Genomic DNA, 18,076 nt, shown 5'->3' with positions numbered 1-18,076 from the left:
TACTTTCTGAGTTCTTAGTTCTTTTATAAAAAATTTGACCCTTGCACACCCTTATAAATTATTTTTTTACGAGGATACCTTTAAAAATACAAAAATGCTTTCTGTTCGGTTGCTTTTAGCAAGGTCACACGTATTTGAATTTATGTTGAAAAATTATTCATTTTATACAGGGTTTGTATAACATTCAAACAAATCCTGGAACCAGTATGGACATATGGAATCCAGCTTCGGGGCTGTGGTATGCAGAGGAATTTATTTATAACATAGAGATTTCATATTAAGAAGCATAACCAACGTTTTTTCTTTCTGCAACAATAGTTACTTTTACCGGGATTTGTTGAACAGATAATGGACCAATTTTCAAGAAGTCATGAATAATGGCTCCACCATGTAATCTCGAGGTCATCCAGATCTTGTACAATAATGATATATAATAGTAAGAAGACAAAACCTTTAGAGTTAGTGTAAGTGGAAGTGAAAAAGGCGTATTATAGTTCGCAGTAGTGAATTACTGAAACCTATGGTACACTACTAAGTAAACTTGAGTTATTTAACTTTTAATAAGAATTATTCATCGATCAATTAACATGATTAATTTTTATATTAACAAATGGGGTATTTTATAAATAAAAAAATGGGATCTCCATCTTAAATGAGTTTTAATTTCTTATAATCTCATTTAGAAGGTTACTGACAACTTGAGAGACAACTTCTTAGTTATTGAATTGTGTTCAAATAATGGTTTTAATGAAAGACCTTAATATTAAGTTCCAGTAAAAATATATAAAATGTTAGTTTTGAGTTAAACGACCGATTTATTATATTTTTTGACCTTGTTCTTAACAAGGCTGTTAGGAAGAGTTTATAAACAACAACTAGAGTTTCTGTATAATGATTAGACTGGCTATAACGTTTTTTATATGTTACGTAACTTTATAATTGGTATGGTTTTTATGTGGTTACAAACGAACAGTTTATTTTGTTTTTTTTTGCTATAAATTTGTGAATTTTTCGACATACAAATAAACTGAAATTTTATAATCTTTGGTTCTAATTGTTTCAATGGGTTGGAAAGATTGGGTTTTATTATTATTAATTGATATTAAAATGATCGTTCTTCATATAATTCTGCATCAAAAAGATTGAAAATATCAGGTTTTCCGATTCAATCGATTAAGAAGTTCTCGTTTCGGTTACTGATAATTTTTCTTCACTACTCCCATTAATTCATATATTATTTATTCAACAAAGATGTCAGCTCTTATCAATATCCATCCATTGAGAAATTCTCACAAAAATTTCATCCATTTTTGAACATTTACTTAGTTCCTCTTTGACAATCTTAGGAGTCGTTCTGATAGTGGAAAACATTGTTTCACCAACTACCATTGAATATTTGCTTTTGCCTACGCAAATGAAAGATGAGTTAGACACTGTGTACGTAGACACTACACCATCATTAGCGACAGTAAAAGTTTGGACAGCTGAAATCAAATGTGGCCGTATAGTATGACTGACGACGAGCGTTCAGGACGGCCAAATACTGCGACAATTAGCGATATAACCGACAAAGCTCACCAAATGGTACTGGACGACCATCGAATTAAGGCTAGAGAGATGGAAGAGTCTTTCGCTATTTCAAAAGAATGAATTTGTCATATAGTGATTGAATATTTATGCATCCGCGCGTTGGGTCTCGCGTTTGCTAACTTTGGACCAAAAGCGCATTTCAATAAACATTTCCTAGACATCATTGACGAGGTATAGACAAAATTAGTAGATTTTTGCGTGGATCCACCAATACACTCTTGAAATTAAAAAATATTCAACACAGTGAATTGTAAAGGGCAAATCTGCTTCAAAAAATGCAAAGAACGGTTTAATCGGCTGGAAAAGAGATTGGGATCAGTGACCGTTGTCACGGGATTGTATTCATTGGCTATTTTCAAAAAAGTACAACAATAACAAGATAGTTTTATGCATAATTGCTTGATCAAGTGAAGAGAGGAATAACAGAAATGTAACCGCATTTGGTGATCACAATGGCTAAAATTGCACTTCGAATTGCGCGCCGCCACAGGCGAATTTTTTCTGTTTTCCAACCTCAAAAATTCACATTCAGGATAAAGATTTTTATCAGATAATAGAGTTTTCGCATACGTAAATGGGTATATTGAGTAGAAAGACGATGTTAAAAAATAAACATGATGAAAAAAAAATGTTTTATTTCATCGTGGTGAAAAATATGTACTAAAATGTAGTCTGCGACTGATCGTTAGTCATTGACTTAATTCGTTTTATGTTAAACCGTTTAGTCTATACTTGTCCTGCCCTACTACCCAAGCTCTCCAATCACTTGACAGACGTTTTTGTGAGCCATATAAAAGTTATTTGTTTTATTACCAGATGAAAAAGAAATTTGACTGCAATCAGTGCTTGCAGTGTTGTGTCTGGCTAGTTTTTTGAAGACAGCACAAACTTCTCAGAGAAATACAACTAGTGCGGTGGCAAGAATAAAGGCAAGGAAAAAAGAATAAAGGTAAACAAATAAGAAATTTATTTAATTGAGGTATTTAAGACATTTTTAAATTCTAGAAGGTTCCTTAAAGTTTAATTGTGCAAATAGAGTGAGGGGTTAAAACTAATAAATAAACATATTCTGAATAATAACCTTTTTTTATTTCAATTCCTCGAATGGTGGGATACAATTTCAAGGTTTACCCTAGCGAAATATTTATTGAACTAAGATCTAAAATACTCAAAAAAAGAAGTACTACTATATATCTAGTTATATCAAGCATCTTGTAAATATTGGGCCTCTGTTTACATAGGACAGACATTTTAGTATTTGGAAAATAGTTTGAAAGGTCATCAATACGATATAATAAAATAAAGTTGTATTAGCAAACCCTGGAATACAAAAAAAACATACATTCGATTAGAAAAATTCTTGGTACGGAATCAAACGCCAGAATAAAATAATAAAAATAGGAACGAGAAGAGAATGCTAAAAAATATGAACAATTTGGGTAAAATTTAAAGTTCTAGTTATAAATTTTAATGCAACTATGAATAATATAATTGATGACTACTTTTTATTTTATAACATCTAGGTAAAAGTTATTTATTGTAGTTGAAACAGATTTTTACTAAGATATTAATATTGTGGGTAATCTATTGAATAATATAAATATGCAAGTTGGCAATGTCAAGTCATGTTTTGATAAAGACCAAAATAGGTTGAAACGTCAATATTTTCAACTGTTTTAAAAACTTTTATTAAGACAAGACCTCAAACCAAGACGACAAAACATATAAAAAAGTCTAAAAAATCAAAGAACTGCATCAACAAAAACATTTATTATTATAATCGCAACTAAAGGCTATAGATATATAGTGTGAATGACCAATATCACCTCTCTTTAAATAATATAAATAATAATTTTACTTTCACATTATCGGGTATTTAGTTTTCCTAGTTGCCAAATTCGAAGCCCAGTATTATTCACATCTCCAAAAGTTTTTATAGATTTAAATATATTTTATTTCATAAAACAATATATTTAAATTTATAAAAGGTGCTCAATCTTATTTTTTAGTGTAATAACAATATATTTGAAGCAAAAAAATTGAATTTACGTAACCAAGAATATACAGATGTGGTCTGGCATTATCATTTTGAAAAATGAGATTTGCTCCATATTCATTGCGTAAGGGCTGAACTATCGTCTTGTTTTCCGCGTATATGGTACCTGTTATCACGGATTCTCTTTGATAGATAACAACATCTATGGTAAAATTGAGTCGTTCCTGTCTACCTGGGACTCACCAGATCCTTTTCCGCCGACTATCCCTGTGGAAATCAAATCGGGACATGTCGGAAAAAAGAACTTTACGCCATTGTTGTAAAACCAATCCCTGTATTCTTGGGCCCATTGGAGACGGGCAGCTATGTGTCGTTGTGAAAGTCTAGACACCCTTAAAGGTCTTCTTGCCCTTAGAATCGATGAATGTAATCTCCTTCTAATGGTACTTCTCGAAACTGCCCTTCGGTATGTTAGCAAAGAGTGACTTGGAACGGGGCGGTCTTCGCGCAACGTTATCAGTTTCCTGGAAAAGGGTCACTATCTGCCTCATCGAAGTCCGTGACATAATCAGACGAAGGGCAATGTGGCGATTAGATAAACCTTCTTGATGTAAGGCCACTATTCTTCCTCGATCAAACTCAGAAATCATTTCACCCGGCATTTTCAACAAAATTTAAATGAACTCGCTGTTAAGTTAAATCGTTAAATCCGATTTCTTTCACAAAAATTCATATATTTTCGGACGAAAATAATTTTTTGTTATGATATTGTTTTCATTTTTATGATAAGGTGTCACAAAATTAAGAAACACTCTACATAAGCAAAAGTTTACAAGGGTGGGCAAGACTTTTGGAGTTGTGTCTATTTTATTGTCCTTAAAAACTGCAAGTATAATGATTTGGATCCTGATTAATAGTTAATAGGGTCCTGCTGAAAATAGAAAACATTATATACCAAGTATATTCATTTATACATGGTACTGAACCTTTTTAATTATTACTGGAATTAGATAAAAATACTGATTTTTGCCAGGTAGGAAATACTCAGTTTAATTGATGAAAACATTAAATATAGCCGCACGAATAAATAAGGTCACTGTAGTATTTTCGAAATTATTATTGTCATACACACAACTAATCTATAAAAAGACGAAATTTTTGGCTGGGCTACTGTCAACCTAGCTCAAGTTATTTTACAAAATAAGGAATCGCTTATTTACCTACGTACTACGTAAATGTACAAATCCAATAAATATTAACATTTGATTATGCACTTAATCACTTGCAAAACATTGTCAGTCATCAAAAATTCCCGTAAGCTTAAATCTTACGAAAAAATTTATTTCTGAATCATATACACGATGAATTGGAAAATGCGCGTGTTCAACTGTTTAAACTCTACTATTAATTTGTCTGCTATTCCGGTTAGGCGTACAACGCCGCGTTTTCGACGTCGAGTAAAGTCTTGATGGGAAGTTTGTTTCTTTATTTTTGACGCCGCGCCGGTTTCATTGATTTCTATCATGTAAGGAATAGTCAATGTTTGTTTAGAAAGTGTAATGTACAAAGTAGTAACCTCCAATTCTGTAATTAAAAATTACGTGCCATATGTAGATCGGATTTAAGGTCAATTTTACAACCTAGGTTAAAACTGAGTAGAGTAAAGTTTAAACTTCGATTTAAACTATAGTTTAAACCAAGAATGAACCAGAACTAATTATTTTACAAGTCACAGTTAAAAAGACATTTTTCTTCCAGTTGTCACAAAATTTTTCAGATACGAGTATTTGTCTTAAATAATGATGAAGTATGAAGAACAAAAAAAATCGTATAATTTCTATGAGGTAGCACTTCTGAAACTCGTGAAAAAATGAACAGTCAAATGAAAAAAAAAGTTAATGTGGTGGAAAAAAATTGGGAGAAGTTAATGCTGAAAATAACAAAACGATCGACTTTTCGATTGAACCACAACAACAATAAAAAATCTGGGAAAATTGTAAGATTCCCTTTTTGTTTTCTCGGAGCAATGACAATGTTAATAATTTCTTCATAATCATCGTCAAGTTCATCAAATATAAAGTTCAAATCCTCGATCATTATACCAAAAACCTATATAATATTGTAAAAAATATAAAAAAGTTAAGTTCGGATCCTTCGTTTCATATTAAACTGAAGTTTAAACTACCTCCAGACCGGCGGCCGGCAACGTTTAAACCAGAGTTTACCGGTAAATACCGTCTATAAAACGTGAAACAACGTGAAACCGACGTTTGAGGTGCAAAATTCACCTGTAAAATACAGATAATGTTCACAGTCAACCTCTAAGGTCTATTTTTGGAGGAGGAGTTTTCACTTCTTCACGTTATGAATTTTTCAATAATTTTTTTTCGCAGATCTTTTCTAAAATTGTTCGAAATATCGTTAAATATATGTATATAATTTAATAGCAATGGTAGACAATTGGATTCATGTAAAATTATGTTCAGAAATATTACCAACCATATAAAAAACATGCAAAAATGTATTGTAGCTGGAAAACATTTTTTTAAAAGTCAATGAAATAAAAGTATATCTTACGTACAAACACCCATCTATTCAATCACTATATTTATCATACTTTTGAGTCAAACATTCAGATTTCGACCCCCTGTAACTTTCGACGTTCTTCTCTCATAATTTATGCTTGGAACCCTCACTACACTTTTTCAACAACTAACTTTACCAGAAAACAAACGTTTACTTTTCCAATACTTACCAGTATTAGTGTGCAGACAAATAAAAATCATATTATTAAACTTAAAGCGGGTCATTAAGCAACATCAGTCCGCTCTTCACACCGTTGCTAACAATCTACACTACCCTGTACCTCACAAACTAATGATAGACTCTGATTTATGGTAGACACTATATAGGATTTAGGGCGACTTTATATAGTTACTTTTGATTCATTTCACTATTCATTCACTATTATAAAATAGTATACACATAAAAACTACTTATGCTGATATGAAATATAGCGCTAACTGGCCAATATTAATTATACCTGTACAACTAAAATAAATATTTTATACTCTGGGTTAATAATCTTAAGTGTTATTTTGATACTTTTCAAAAACACATTCCCAAAATCGCGGTCAAGCATTTACGAGGCATATTTTTTAAGTAAGTATCGTTTTGGAATTAAAAAAAGGAGTGCAAAGATATTGCAATAATTTTATTTTTACATGAAAGTCTGTACCTTAATCTATTTTTCTATATAATTTCCGTGAATATAGAGGCACTTGTCATAACGTGGCAGTTTTTGAATTACTTCCTCATAAAATTCTGCCGCCTCACTTGTTAACCACAACTGTTTTGACTACATTATCGTCTTGAAGACGCTGCCCGCCCAGGTGTTTCTTCAAGTACAGAAACAAATGGTAGTCGCTGGGCGCCAAATCATGGCTGTAGGTAGGATGATCTAGAGTTTCCCATTGAAAAGATTTGATAAGATCTTTGGTCCGATTAGCCACATGTGGACAGGCATTGTCATGCAGCAAAACGATACCCTTGCTCAACTTACCACGTCTTTTGTTCTGGATTGCACGACGCAGATTGTTCACAATAAGACGCTGCATTGATTGTCTCATTACGAGGCCGAAACTCCACTAGCAATACTCCTTTTCTGTCCCAAAAAACTGTGCACATGATTTTCCGGGCAGAAATTGTTTGCTTAAACTTCACTTTTTTGGGTGATGATGAATGTCACCATTCCATGGATTGTTGTTTCGATTCTGGTGTGACGTAGGCCACCCATGTTTCGTCACCAGTAATAATTTGGTGTAAAAAATCTTCACCTTCATTGTGGTACCGCTCAAGGAAAGTCAATGTACTGTCTAAACGTTGGGTTTTGTGCAAATCCGTCAACATTTTTGGAACCCAACGTGAACACAATTTCCGGTATTTCAAGTTCTCGGTCACAATGCGATACAAAACACTACGAGAATATTGAGGAAAATAGTCGCACAATGATGAAATTGTAAAGCGTTTGTTTTGTCTCACCTTTTCGTCCACTTTCTGCACCAAATCCTCATTAACGACCGAAGGACGCCCACTCCGTTCTTCATCATGGACATTTGTGCGGTCATCTTTAAATGTTCTCACCCATTTCCTTACCATTCCATCACTCATAATGTTTTGTCCGTAAACTTCACAGATCTCACTATGAATATCGATCGGTTTTACGCCTTTAGTACTAAGAAATCGTATAACAGCCCGTACCTCACAATCGGCGGGACTTACGATTGTCGGAGGCATCTTAAACACTTAATAAACAACGTAACAATGAAGAATCAGATTGTAATGGCGTCAGTGCGTAGACAATAGATGTAGGTAACCAGCGCGCATGTGCGGAACGCCGACCTTGGGGTTGCGGCGGCGGAATCGCAAAACAGTACTTACTTAAAAAATATGCTTCGTAATAACCTCACTTCACTTTTATGAAGATTGAAGACGATTATTTTTCTTCATATGTATTTTTAGAAATGAAAATCAATTTTTCTTATTCGCTATAATGTACCGGATAATTATGACAGACTAAGTCATAAGTCGTGTCTACAAAAATAATAAAAATGGTTTATATTTATTCAAAATACGTTTACAAAACATGATTTCTGTACAACTTTCAAGTTAGTGTCATTATGGCCTCATATTTGAAATTAGAATTTATTATTTTTCTCAGTGTAGTGATTTAAGTGCGTTATCTTAGTGATGGGGTGGGCAATCTGCGGTTCGAGAGGCACATGCGGCTCTTTGGATGTGAAGCTGCGTTTCTTCGTTTTTATTAATTTTATATATAAAAAAATATATTTAAATATCGTTCTAAAACTGTTAACGAGAACTAGGCATCGATTCTATATCTCAGCGACTTGTACTCGCTTTTTTCGCTTCCTACCTATGGCACACCTACGCCTTTTCGTTTGCTATCGATAAATCATGCGACATAAAAGACACGGCATAAGTTATTTTTTTTGTTAGATATATGTCTTCCCAAGGTCCAAAAGAAGAACTTCTGGGATTGCTAACGCTCTAGGACATAGCGAATACTGTGCAAAAACGCTTTGAAGGCAATTCGCTTCGTGTGTGACTGCAGCGCCACAGTAAATATGAACTACGGGCTGTCAGAGCATGTTTTATTACGTTTTTCAATAGTAAACGGAAAAATTTTGGAAAAAAGTATAATAAATAGTAATAAATTAGTCGTCAAAAAATGTGACAATTTAGTACTTACTATTTTATAATTATCTTGAACAAGCCAAAAACACAAGTATAATGATAAAATATATAACAGAATGCAGTAAACGTATATAAGAACATGATGGCACCTAAGTACACTAGATTACATGAGCCTCAGAACGTTTCAGTAACTGAATTTGAAGTCGATTTACCATTAAAACGAATCATGGAGGCACAATTGACAAAAAATAATAAACATACAGTAATAAATGTTATCAATTCTCTGTTGACCCAAGTAGAATTGAATTTAGAAAAAGAATAATTTCTTAATTTTTTGCGAAGACTATTTTATTTATGAAAGTGAGTATGAACTGGATACAAACCTCCGAGAGTTTTATTTGAAAACTGTGCAATTATCGGAAGATGAAATAGTTAATTTGTCTTGTGAAACTGGTAAGCAATCTTTAGCTATACGCATAAACATGCTAAATCCTAGTAAAATTGACAGCAGCTCAACTAGATACGGTTTAAAAATGGAAAATTATAACAAAGAAAAATATTTACAATACTCCGAATTATTCTTTTTGATAACAATAAGGTTATGGTACTACTGACTTGAACCTTTCAACTGCAACTATCCACCGATTCCGTTGATTTATTTTCCATGTAGCGGTTGGAAATTTATAAAATTTGCACCTACTTTTTTGCTAATATTTTTACAATTCACTACACAATAACTCTAGTAACCCATTTTTATTTAATTTATTATAATTAAAATAAAAAATTTTAACGTGTATTTGTTTATAATATCGGTTATAATAGCCTCCCATAATGCTCAAAGTGACCACTGCGAATTTAAGTCGATTTAATTTCCTCTACCATGCCTTCCATCAGAGCGAATAGCAAAATTACAGGGGCAACAACGATTCTTCAGAATAAAATATACCACGAAATTCTGCATAATATGCCATGCCCTTTTCTGAGGTTTTGGATTTGGTAATCAAAATTATAAATAGCATCTTGTCAAAAGCACTCTATATCGCCAGTTTAAAGAATTGTTAAATTATAGCTTTCCAAAGATAAGATAAACGTTTTGCTTTGTGCTTGAATGTAATAAATTAAATGGAAAAGGCATTAATCACCCCGAATTAAAGGAAAAGCCAGCCTGGGTTTTGGTAGAAGAATTTTCAATTTTCCAAGCAATATCGTGATAAAACCAGTGCAAGTGTTAACATCAATTATTACAGCACTTTCATTCAAAAAATTGAGGATGAATTTGCTGATAAATTTCAGCAGTTCAAAACCAACAAAATCTCTATAGTATTCATAGTAAATCCACTTTAGACAAATAGTAATGAAATCTACATTGAGCCATTTAAAAAGTAAAGCTTTAGGGAGTAGAAAATTTAAGTACATGTTAAATTGTTTCGTAAAGTTTAAACTTTCTACTTGAATAACCATGCAAAGTCATCATACCCATCAAATTTGTTTGCGCAATTGTTTGTTATTGAAATATACGTTTGTTTTCAATTTTTTCACTTAAATAATAGGTAATTATCGAATAATTGCATATAAATATGTATGTATATTATCTGATTTGTTGTAAAAAATAAGGTTTTTTACGAAGGCCTTTTGGCTTGATTTCTTTGCTGAAACGCTGCAATACTCGCCAATGATAGTTTCTCCTTTTTCAGGATAGTTAATGAAAATTATCCCACGCGCATCCTAAAAAACCGACGCCATGACTTTGTTTGCAGATGGAAAGGTTTTTGCCTTCTTTGGAACCGGTCCTCCCTTTTGAGTTCATTTTTTAATTGTTCTCTTGTTTCGAGTGTGAAGTGATGAAAAGATTTATTCTGTGAAAAATTGCTATCTCATGTTTTAGTTAATGAGCAATGTACCCCACTTTTTGAAATGCCTACCTTTTCTGCTAGCTCTCGCACTTTCTGTAGGCTTTCATCCAGTACCGTGGATTTTTCTCGACAATTCTGGAATTGTCACCTAATTTGGTTGACCACTGTGATGAGAGTCTTCGCAGGTCGTACGACCTCGTTTAAACTCTTTTACCCATTATTTTACAGCTGATAACGAAGAAGCAATCTAACCCAGAGTAGAATCTAGTTCAGCTTTCATATTGGTTGGACTAATGCCTTTCAAATAAAAATTTTGTATCACATAACGACGACCAATTTTTTTTTGTTTACAAATTCACTGAAAACATTCCCTATTGATGGCTGCCAAACAAATACTAAATAACGTCGCGTGTTCAAACTTGAAACATATGAGAAGTATATTTTAATCATTTTTATATCAATGTTTAATAACTAATCTATACGTTTTCCGAAAAAATTATATACTTAATACGACCAGAAACGGTTTTTTAGATCTCACCTATGGCTCGCACTAGAATTTTGTATTATTTTCTGATAAAACAGTACTTTCCAGATTTGTTACGTAAATTCTAATATATTGGTACTACATTGATGATTCTAGTTCTCATCAGCGTTTAAAATAGACTATGAATCTGGTAGTTAGTTATAATAATTTGTACATTTTCTATGATACAATATTTTTGTGACGTATGTGAAATTAGCAATTAAGATTTTCACGTGTAGATGGCGTGTGTTGTGGTCAGAGCAAACAGCAGTGTGAAGCATCTAGATATATATGATCTGTGAATTGGTGTGTAATAAACCAGTAAAACGTGTTGTCGAAATCTCAGTAGTATATGTAATATTGATTGAACGAATTTGAATTATACCTTCCATGTGATCAAGTAAAATTTCTGCGTTTTAGTCGAGTAAAAACAGTTTTATCCATTTAACTTTATATAATTGAGTGATTGATTTATTTATCTTTCTTATCATATGTAAATGGATTACTATTTTACGGGATTAAAATTTTCTGTAGAATAATTTCGAATTAATTTTGTCGATTTGCAACGGAAATTTTTTAAAAAACCGACTACGTTTTTCGTTATTTCCATATCTCCATATTTCCAATAAAAACATTTTTATGTTCAATAACAATAAAATTACTTTAGATGAAAATAAACACATATGAATATGACGTTATGAATATTTATGGTAATTTTTTATTTGTTAAATTATTGTTTGTCTTTGTGAACTTTAGAGATAGTTAGCTTTAAACATAGACTGAATTAAGCAATAAAATATTAGTAAAGGAAAAATATTTAATCAAAAAAAAAATAGAGGCAGAAACCTGGTGGATTTAAAATTATCAAGAATAATTGATTTTTGAGTAGATATTTCAAAAATTAGCAGTAGTGGCAGAACTTGTATTTGATGTAACTTGTTTCAACCTTGGGGTCATCCATAAACCAGGTTACACAAATTTCATGATTTTTTGCATCTCCCCCCGACCTTGTCACAGCTGATCACATTTGTGATCTTGTGTGGCGTCGCATATTTTTAAAATTAACATCAAATCAAACAATTAACAAAACAAAAAACGATTAGTTATATTAATTGAAGAAACAAAACATATATTATTGTATAATATGAACTTGATAATCTTGAGTCCGTAGACTTTGAATCCACTCCTTTAAATTATTTAGTGCCATAGCAGCCACTTCTTTCTCGTTTGGGATGTTAATGTCAGGAACATTAATTGTTTAAACATCTTTTTCATCTAACCATACAGAATCATCGTCAGCATTCACATGAAGAAGTTTTCTGGCACGTCTAGCAGCAATTCTTTAAGGACGAAACTTCGCGATAGGCAAAAATCCTTGTTGCCTCTTATCTAATTGCTTATGTTGATTAATAGCTTTTGTATGATGCAAAATATAGTGAATACAGTAGATATTGCTTAAATTATTTTTTTTTCTTCATTTTAAACTTGTTTCGTGAGGTAAAAATCACAAAATATAAGAAACAATTATAGAAATTGTCTGAATATGTAATCATATCATGTTAAGAAACTAATGTTCATGGCTAATAATAACATGACTGATATGATGGTTTTGATTTTATTCGATTCAATAAGTCAGTGAGTAAATTGTGTAAATAAATTCTTCTAAGCCTTATCATAAAAGTTAGAACAATGAACTTGGCTATTTCTATTTATATAATATATATATTTATTAGCATAACAGTCAACAAACACATACATGATAGTTCTAGAATGTTTTTTGTATTCCCAGCAAGGAAGAATGCTTGGAATTTATATACATCGTTTAATGGTGTGAATTACGTATCAGGTAGTAAATATGTAAAATCAAAAAGCTGGCTCTGGCTTCTATAATGAAACACTTGAAAAACTTTAAAATAGTAACTCACTGATAGAAAGAAATAAAATAATTATCAGAATCTGCATCTGTCAAATATTTCATCATTGGTAACTAGCAAAAGGAATCTGCTTATTAATAACACAATATTCTCAACAAGCTTTGACATTGAGTAAAGAAGTTATATATGGTATATGCTTTGCAGCTTCATTTCGGAGGTACATCGAAGTGGATCATTCACTGAGTACTGCCAGAGAATTAATCTTTGTTCATCTCAGAGTTATCATATTAATTGTTTCTTCATTGGGTGTCTACTAAAAGGTCTGATACCAGATCATTGTCATACGCGTTATCTGTGTGTGGTAAGGCACTTGTAGATACAACTGAGGTGTGGTATTAGCCATGACCTTCGAGCTCTTGTTAATGTATTTATTAATGGATTATTTTTTCATAAAACGTTAAGTAAGTAGTGTTTAATATCAACATAACAATTATGGGTCTTAAGATGTGGAAATCTGGGAGCTTTCTGAAGATTTTTGAGAGAATTAACAGAGAGGAATGAATAATAATTGGGGAATTGATGTATGAGGAATTCACTAATAGTATATTTAAAGTTTGAAGACTTGAAAAAAATAAGGTTGTCATATATATTTTATGAAATGAAGTATATTGAACAATTGTTCTCGGTTATTCAGTGAGCTATTAGTTCGTGAAATTCTTAGTTAATTTGTAAATATTTGGAAACAAATATATTTGTAACTTGATTAGCAATAAGGCGTTAAAAATAATTTGAAAAATGATTAACAAGCTTTTAGTTTGTTTCACATGTCTCGCTGTGTGTAATCAAATCTTGCAAGTTAAATTCGATCCACTTCCAGTTCTCCGATTGTCTGAAATTTTACATGTGACATCGAGCTGATCAGATGATCGGAAAGATGGATATAGAAACTCCGTAATTATAAAACTAAGAAACCAATCAAGTTTGAACTCATTAACCTCAGTAACCAGAGATGGGGAAGATGACCATAGAAATTCCGTAATTAAATAAACGACGCAACCCCATCGAGTTTGAGCTCTTTTGATTCATCTTGACGAGTAATTTGTTACTAAATAGTAATCAGGGTGTGATGATGGGTAAGATAGCCATAGAAACTCCGTAATTTAATGAATAACGCAGCACCATCGAGTTTGGGGTCATTTGATTAGTCTTGACGAGTACTTTGTTACTAGACGCTAGCCAGGGTCTGATGATGGGGAAGATGGCGTTAGGAACTCCGTAATTAACTGAACGACACAAGTAAAGTTTGGGCTCTTTTGATTCGTTTTGATGAGTACTTTGTTACTAGATGGTAACCAGGGTGGTCTGATGATGGGGAAGATAGCTAGAGGAACTGTGTAATTAAATGAACGACGCAACGGCATCGAGTTTGGGCTCTTTTGACTCATCTTGACGAGTAATTTGTTACTAGTTGCTAACCAGGGTCTGATGATGGCGAAGATAGCAATAGGAACTGAGCAATTAAATGAACGACGCAACGGCATCGAGTTTGGGCTCTTTTGACTCATCTTGATGAGTACTTTGTTAGTAGATGGTAACCAGGGTGGTCTGATGATGGGGAAGATAGCCATAGGAACTCTGTAATTAAATGAACGACGCATCGTAATCGAGTTTGGGCTCTTTCAATTCATCATGACAGCTCCAACATGGAAGCTCCAACAAATTCGGGAAAAAAGTTTGTTTCGTTTGTTTTGAATGTGGATTATATCTGATTGATTAGATGAATGACCCAATGCAAAGGTGAGCATGTACCAAGGGCCGAATGGTATGAGGGTGTATAAACATTTTATATAGCTAGTTGCGCCTCAGGGTACCTGGGCGAACCCTGCTGTACTGAAGCCCTTATCTATATACAATGGACCTCGGGGGAGATGGATCTTGGGAATAAGATTACCACAAAGAAAACGACGTTTAGAGAAGGCGAAATTAAAACGACAGGAGATTTGAAAAAATACTAAACCTCCAATTGAAGAAACTAAAAATTTGAAAATAGAATTAAAGAAAAAAAACTTTTTGTGAAAACAAGCCTTTATTATTTGTTTATGTTAAAGATAAACTCTGATAAGAAATATAACACTTTACAAGTTCATAATTATATATTTTTAACATTAAAACTTTACACCACAATTATTGATTCTTTCCGTTTTCATCATAGTCCCAATTTTATAAATAAAAGCGTGTAATTTGATGGTATGATTAAGAACATTTAGCACCTTCTTTTTTTTTTCTTGTCATCACGCTTATATTTATAAAATTGGGACTTTGATGAAAACGGAAAGAATCAACAATTACGGTGTGAAGTTTTAGTGTTAAAAATATATAATTATGAACTTATAAAAAGTTAGTTTATTTTTAACCTTTCAATTCATTTTATCAACAAATAATAAAAGTTTGTCTTTAAAACTTTATGGATATTATTATAATTTGGACCATTTTTTCACAGTTTACAAGCGACTTAAATAAAAGAAGCAATTTAAATATCGCCACCAGTGTTGCTCTTACAATGTCTTCAGATATACACAGTAGTAATTTTATTAGCCATAAACCTTGTTAAAAAAAGTTGCTTCTCTCATTAATGCGAAAGCGATTTATGCATAGCTACGCTACTGATTCTCGATTAACTTAAAGACCTTAATTTCAGTGCCAAAAATAATTTATATATTTTTTCCAATAATATGTTCTATATTTTCTATTCTGTATCTAATCTACATAACGTAACGGTGTCAATAGTCTCTGAAATCAAGACAAAGAAAAATGTATAATAATAATTACTAAATAACGTTATATAATATGAATATAATTTAAACTAATCTAATAATTCATGGTATATTATGATTAATAATAATGAGACTGTTATATGTATAAGATTTCATTGCATCAGAATATTTTTAAATATTTTCTCACCTTGCTTGCATTAATCCATTATTTTCAAAGAAGTAGTTCTATTTAATTGTTAATCAGTTAACAGTTTCAGTTAAACGAATTTAAAATCGATTCATTCTATTAATAATTATTAATAAGTTGCATATTTTGACTGTATTATAACGATACTTCCCTACTTACATGCACCGTGAACTGGCGAGCGAACGTGGTTATAATTTTTATCATCAAACTGAGTTTATTCTCACTGTATTCGATGGTAGATGTGGTTTATTTAGGCTCGTCCATTACTCGTTGGGGTTCTTAATCCATTGATTGTGCTTACAGTTACATTTTTAGTTTTAAATTTCGAAGATGCCTCGTCCTAAGATCGAGTTGGACGATGATCAGAAGTTCGCTTTAATGAAGGTAAGTTTTTTATCAAAAATAATTAAGGATTATTCGATTTATTTATATTTATTAATTAAAATAATCGATTCATTCTTCTGAACCGAAGTTATTGGTTTTTTCTTTGAATTGGATAATCCCACGACCATTTTTTGCAAAGATTCTTTACATTCTTTCCTTCACTTAGCTTCGTTTTGTTTGTGAGTGAATTTCAGGATACAATTTTGATTTGATTTAAATTTAAATGAAAAATTCCAATTAATAAATTTCGAACTAATACATATAATTAGAGTTAATTTTAGATTATTCATGTAGTTTTTTCCACTAAATTTAATTAATTTTCTTTTGACTGATGAAAAAATACTTAACAAAAATAATATACAATCAGTGACGGATTTACAAATTGGCCGCCTGTAGGCTATTAATTTATTGCCGCCTTTACTGACCTCTGAAATTTGAAACATACTTCACAATTATTCAAATTAGATTTTTCATAAAAATTTCAACTTTGTAATTTGAACGGTTGAAAGATATTATTCCAAGCAAAGAAAATATTAAGTACTACTTTGAAAGTAAGGTAAGGTATGTTACAAAATTTTCAAAGTGTTCAAAACTGTGAATAAAGCTTACACAATGAGTAACATCCGCGTATTCGTTCACGTACATAAGGATTTATTATTGTAAATTCTTATTATTTATGTATTATCATGGATAAAGAAAATTAATGTTTGATATAAACCGATCAATGTATTAAACAAAAATTACACTTACAAATATTACAACGTAATATATATACAAAAAAAAGTTATTTAATAAGTATTTAAAATGCTTTTTTATATATAACGTTGGACCTTTGATTTATCGGAATGTATATAAATAATTTTTTTTGACGACGTCATCTGAAAGTTGTTCGTTCTGTATTCATTTACATACCGAAAGTGGGGTTTTGAGTGTTCCATGTAATGAAAGTGACAGTTCCGTACTGCAAAACACTTTCGGGACGCTCTGGATTAGACAACTTTAACTTCCTTAAATGTGACTCTAACCACTCCAATGTTGACAGTTGACAGTTTCACTTCGATGATTTTGCATAACCTTAAATTTTTAATTTTCTGAAATTATTTGTTTTATCCGAAGTTTTGTCTCCATTAATGAATAACAATGAATGATGATGAAAAAGAAAACAACAGCGATGAAGAGTTACTCGAGTCCACGCCACCTGATCTCACCGAAGAAAGCAATGTGGCCGTTCTTAATTCGTTGCCGGATAAATATCCTGCAAGGTTCGAAAAACAGTACGAGCTCTTTGGATCTTATACGTCGTCTAAAAAATGTTGTGTACGCCACCCCTGATACGTGTGGAGTCTGCTGTTGATAGCCATTGCATAACAAAGACTAACCGGGAATTGGACTCTTTTGAAATTAAATGGAAAGTTGTTTGGAAAGAGAGGGATTGTTGATATAAACACCCGCGTTTGCCGCTCACGATCATCGTTCAATCGGATATTTCTTTGGGTGGCCGTATCCGCGGAGCGTGAAATAACATGGCGCTCTCGATCTGTGTCTTGTCGAGCTTCCCTTTCGGTAAGGGTTTCCAAAGAACGACTTAAAGGTTGGTGTTCTCCAACAATAGCAAGTCTGGTTTCTTGCTCCTCATTGGATTCCTGAGATCGAACCAACTTTAGTCTTTTAGCCCCTTTTG

General features: G+C 32.2%; 2 protein-coding genes across 3 annotated transcripts in view; one reads left to right on the top strand and one right to left on the bottom strand.

The window, feature by feature from the left end:
• Positions 1 to 4,997, bottom strand: part of LOC130449716 (calcium release-activated calcium channel protein 1-like) — a 29,766-nt gene extending 24,769 nt beyond the window's left edge. The window contains exon 1 of one of the 2 annotated variants that reach the window (XM_056787704.1): positions 4,807 to 4,997. The gene's annotated coding sequence lies outside the window, so the exon portion shown is untranslated. The remainder of the gene's footprint in view (positions 1 to 4,806) is intronic. The other variant, XM_056787711.1, reaches the window with a different exon arrangement.
• Positions 4,998 to 16,164: 11,167 nt separating this feature from the next.
• The window catches only part of LOC130452422 (SEC14-like protein 4), a 47,903-nt gene continuing 45,991 nt past the window's right edge, over positions 16,165 to 18,076 (top strand). Inside the window, exon 1 of the mRNA XM_056791698.1 lies at positions 16,165 to 16,395. Within this exon, the coding sequence (XP_056647676.1) occupies positions 16,342 to 16,395 (54 nt within the window). The 5' untranslated portion in view covers positions 16,165 to 16,341. The remainder of the gene's footprint in view (positions 16,396 to 18,076) is intronic.

This window comes from Diorhabda sublineata, chromosome 1, assembly GCF_026230105.1.
Source record: "Diorhabda sublineata isolate icDioSubl1.1 chromosome 1, icDioSubl1.1, whole genome shotgun sequence".
NCBI lineage: Eukaryota > Metazoa > Arthropoda > Insecta > Coleoptera > Chrysomelidae > Diorhabda > Diorhabda sublineata.
This window is presented reverse-complemented; position numbering and strand designations above follow the sequence as displayed.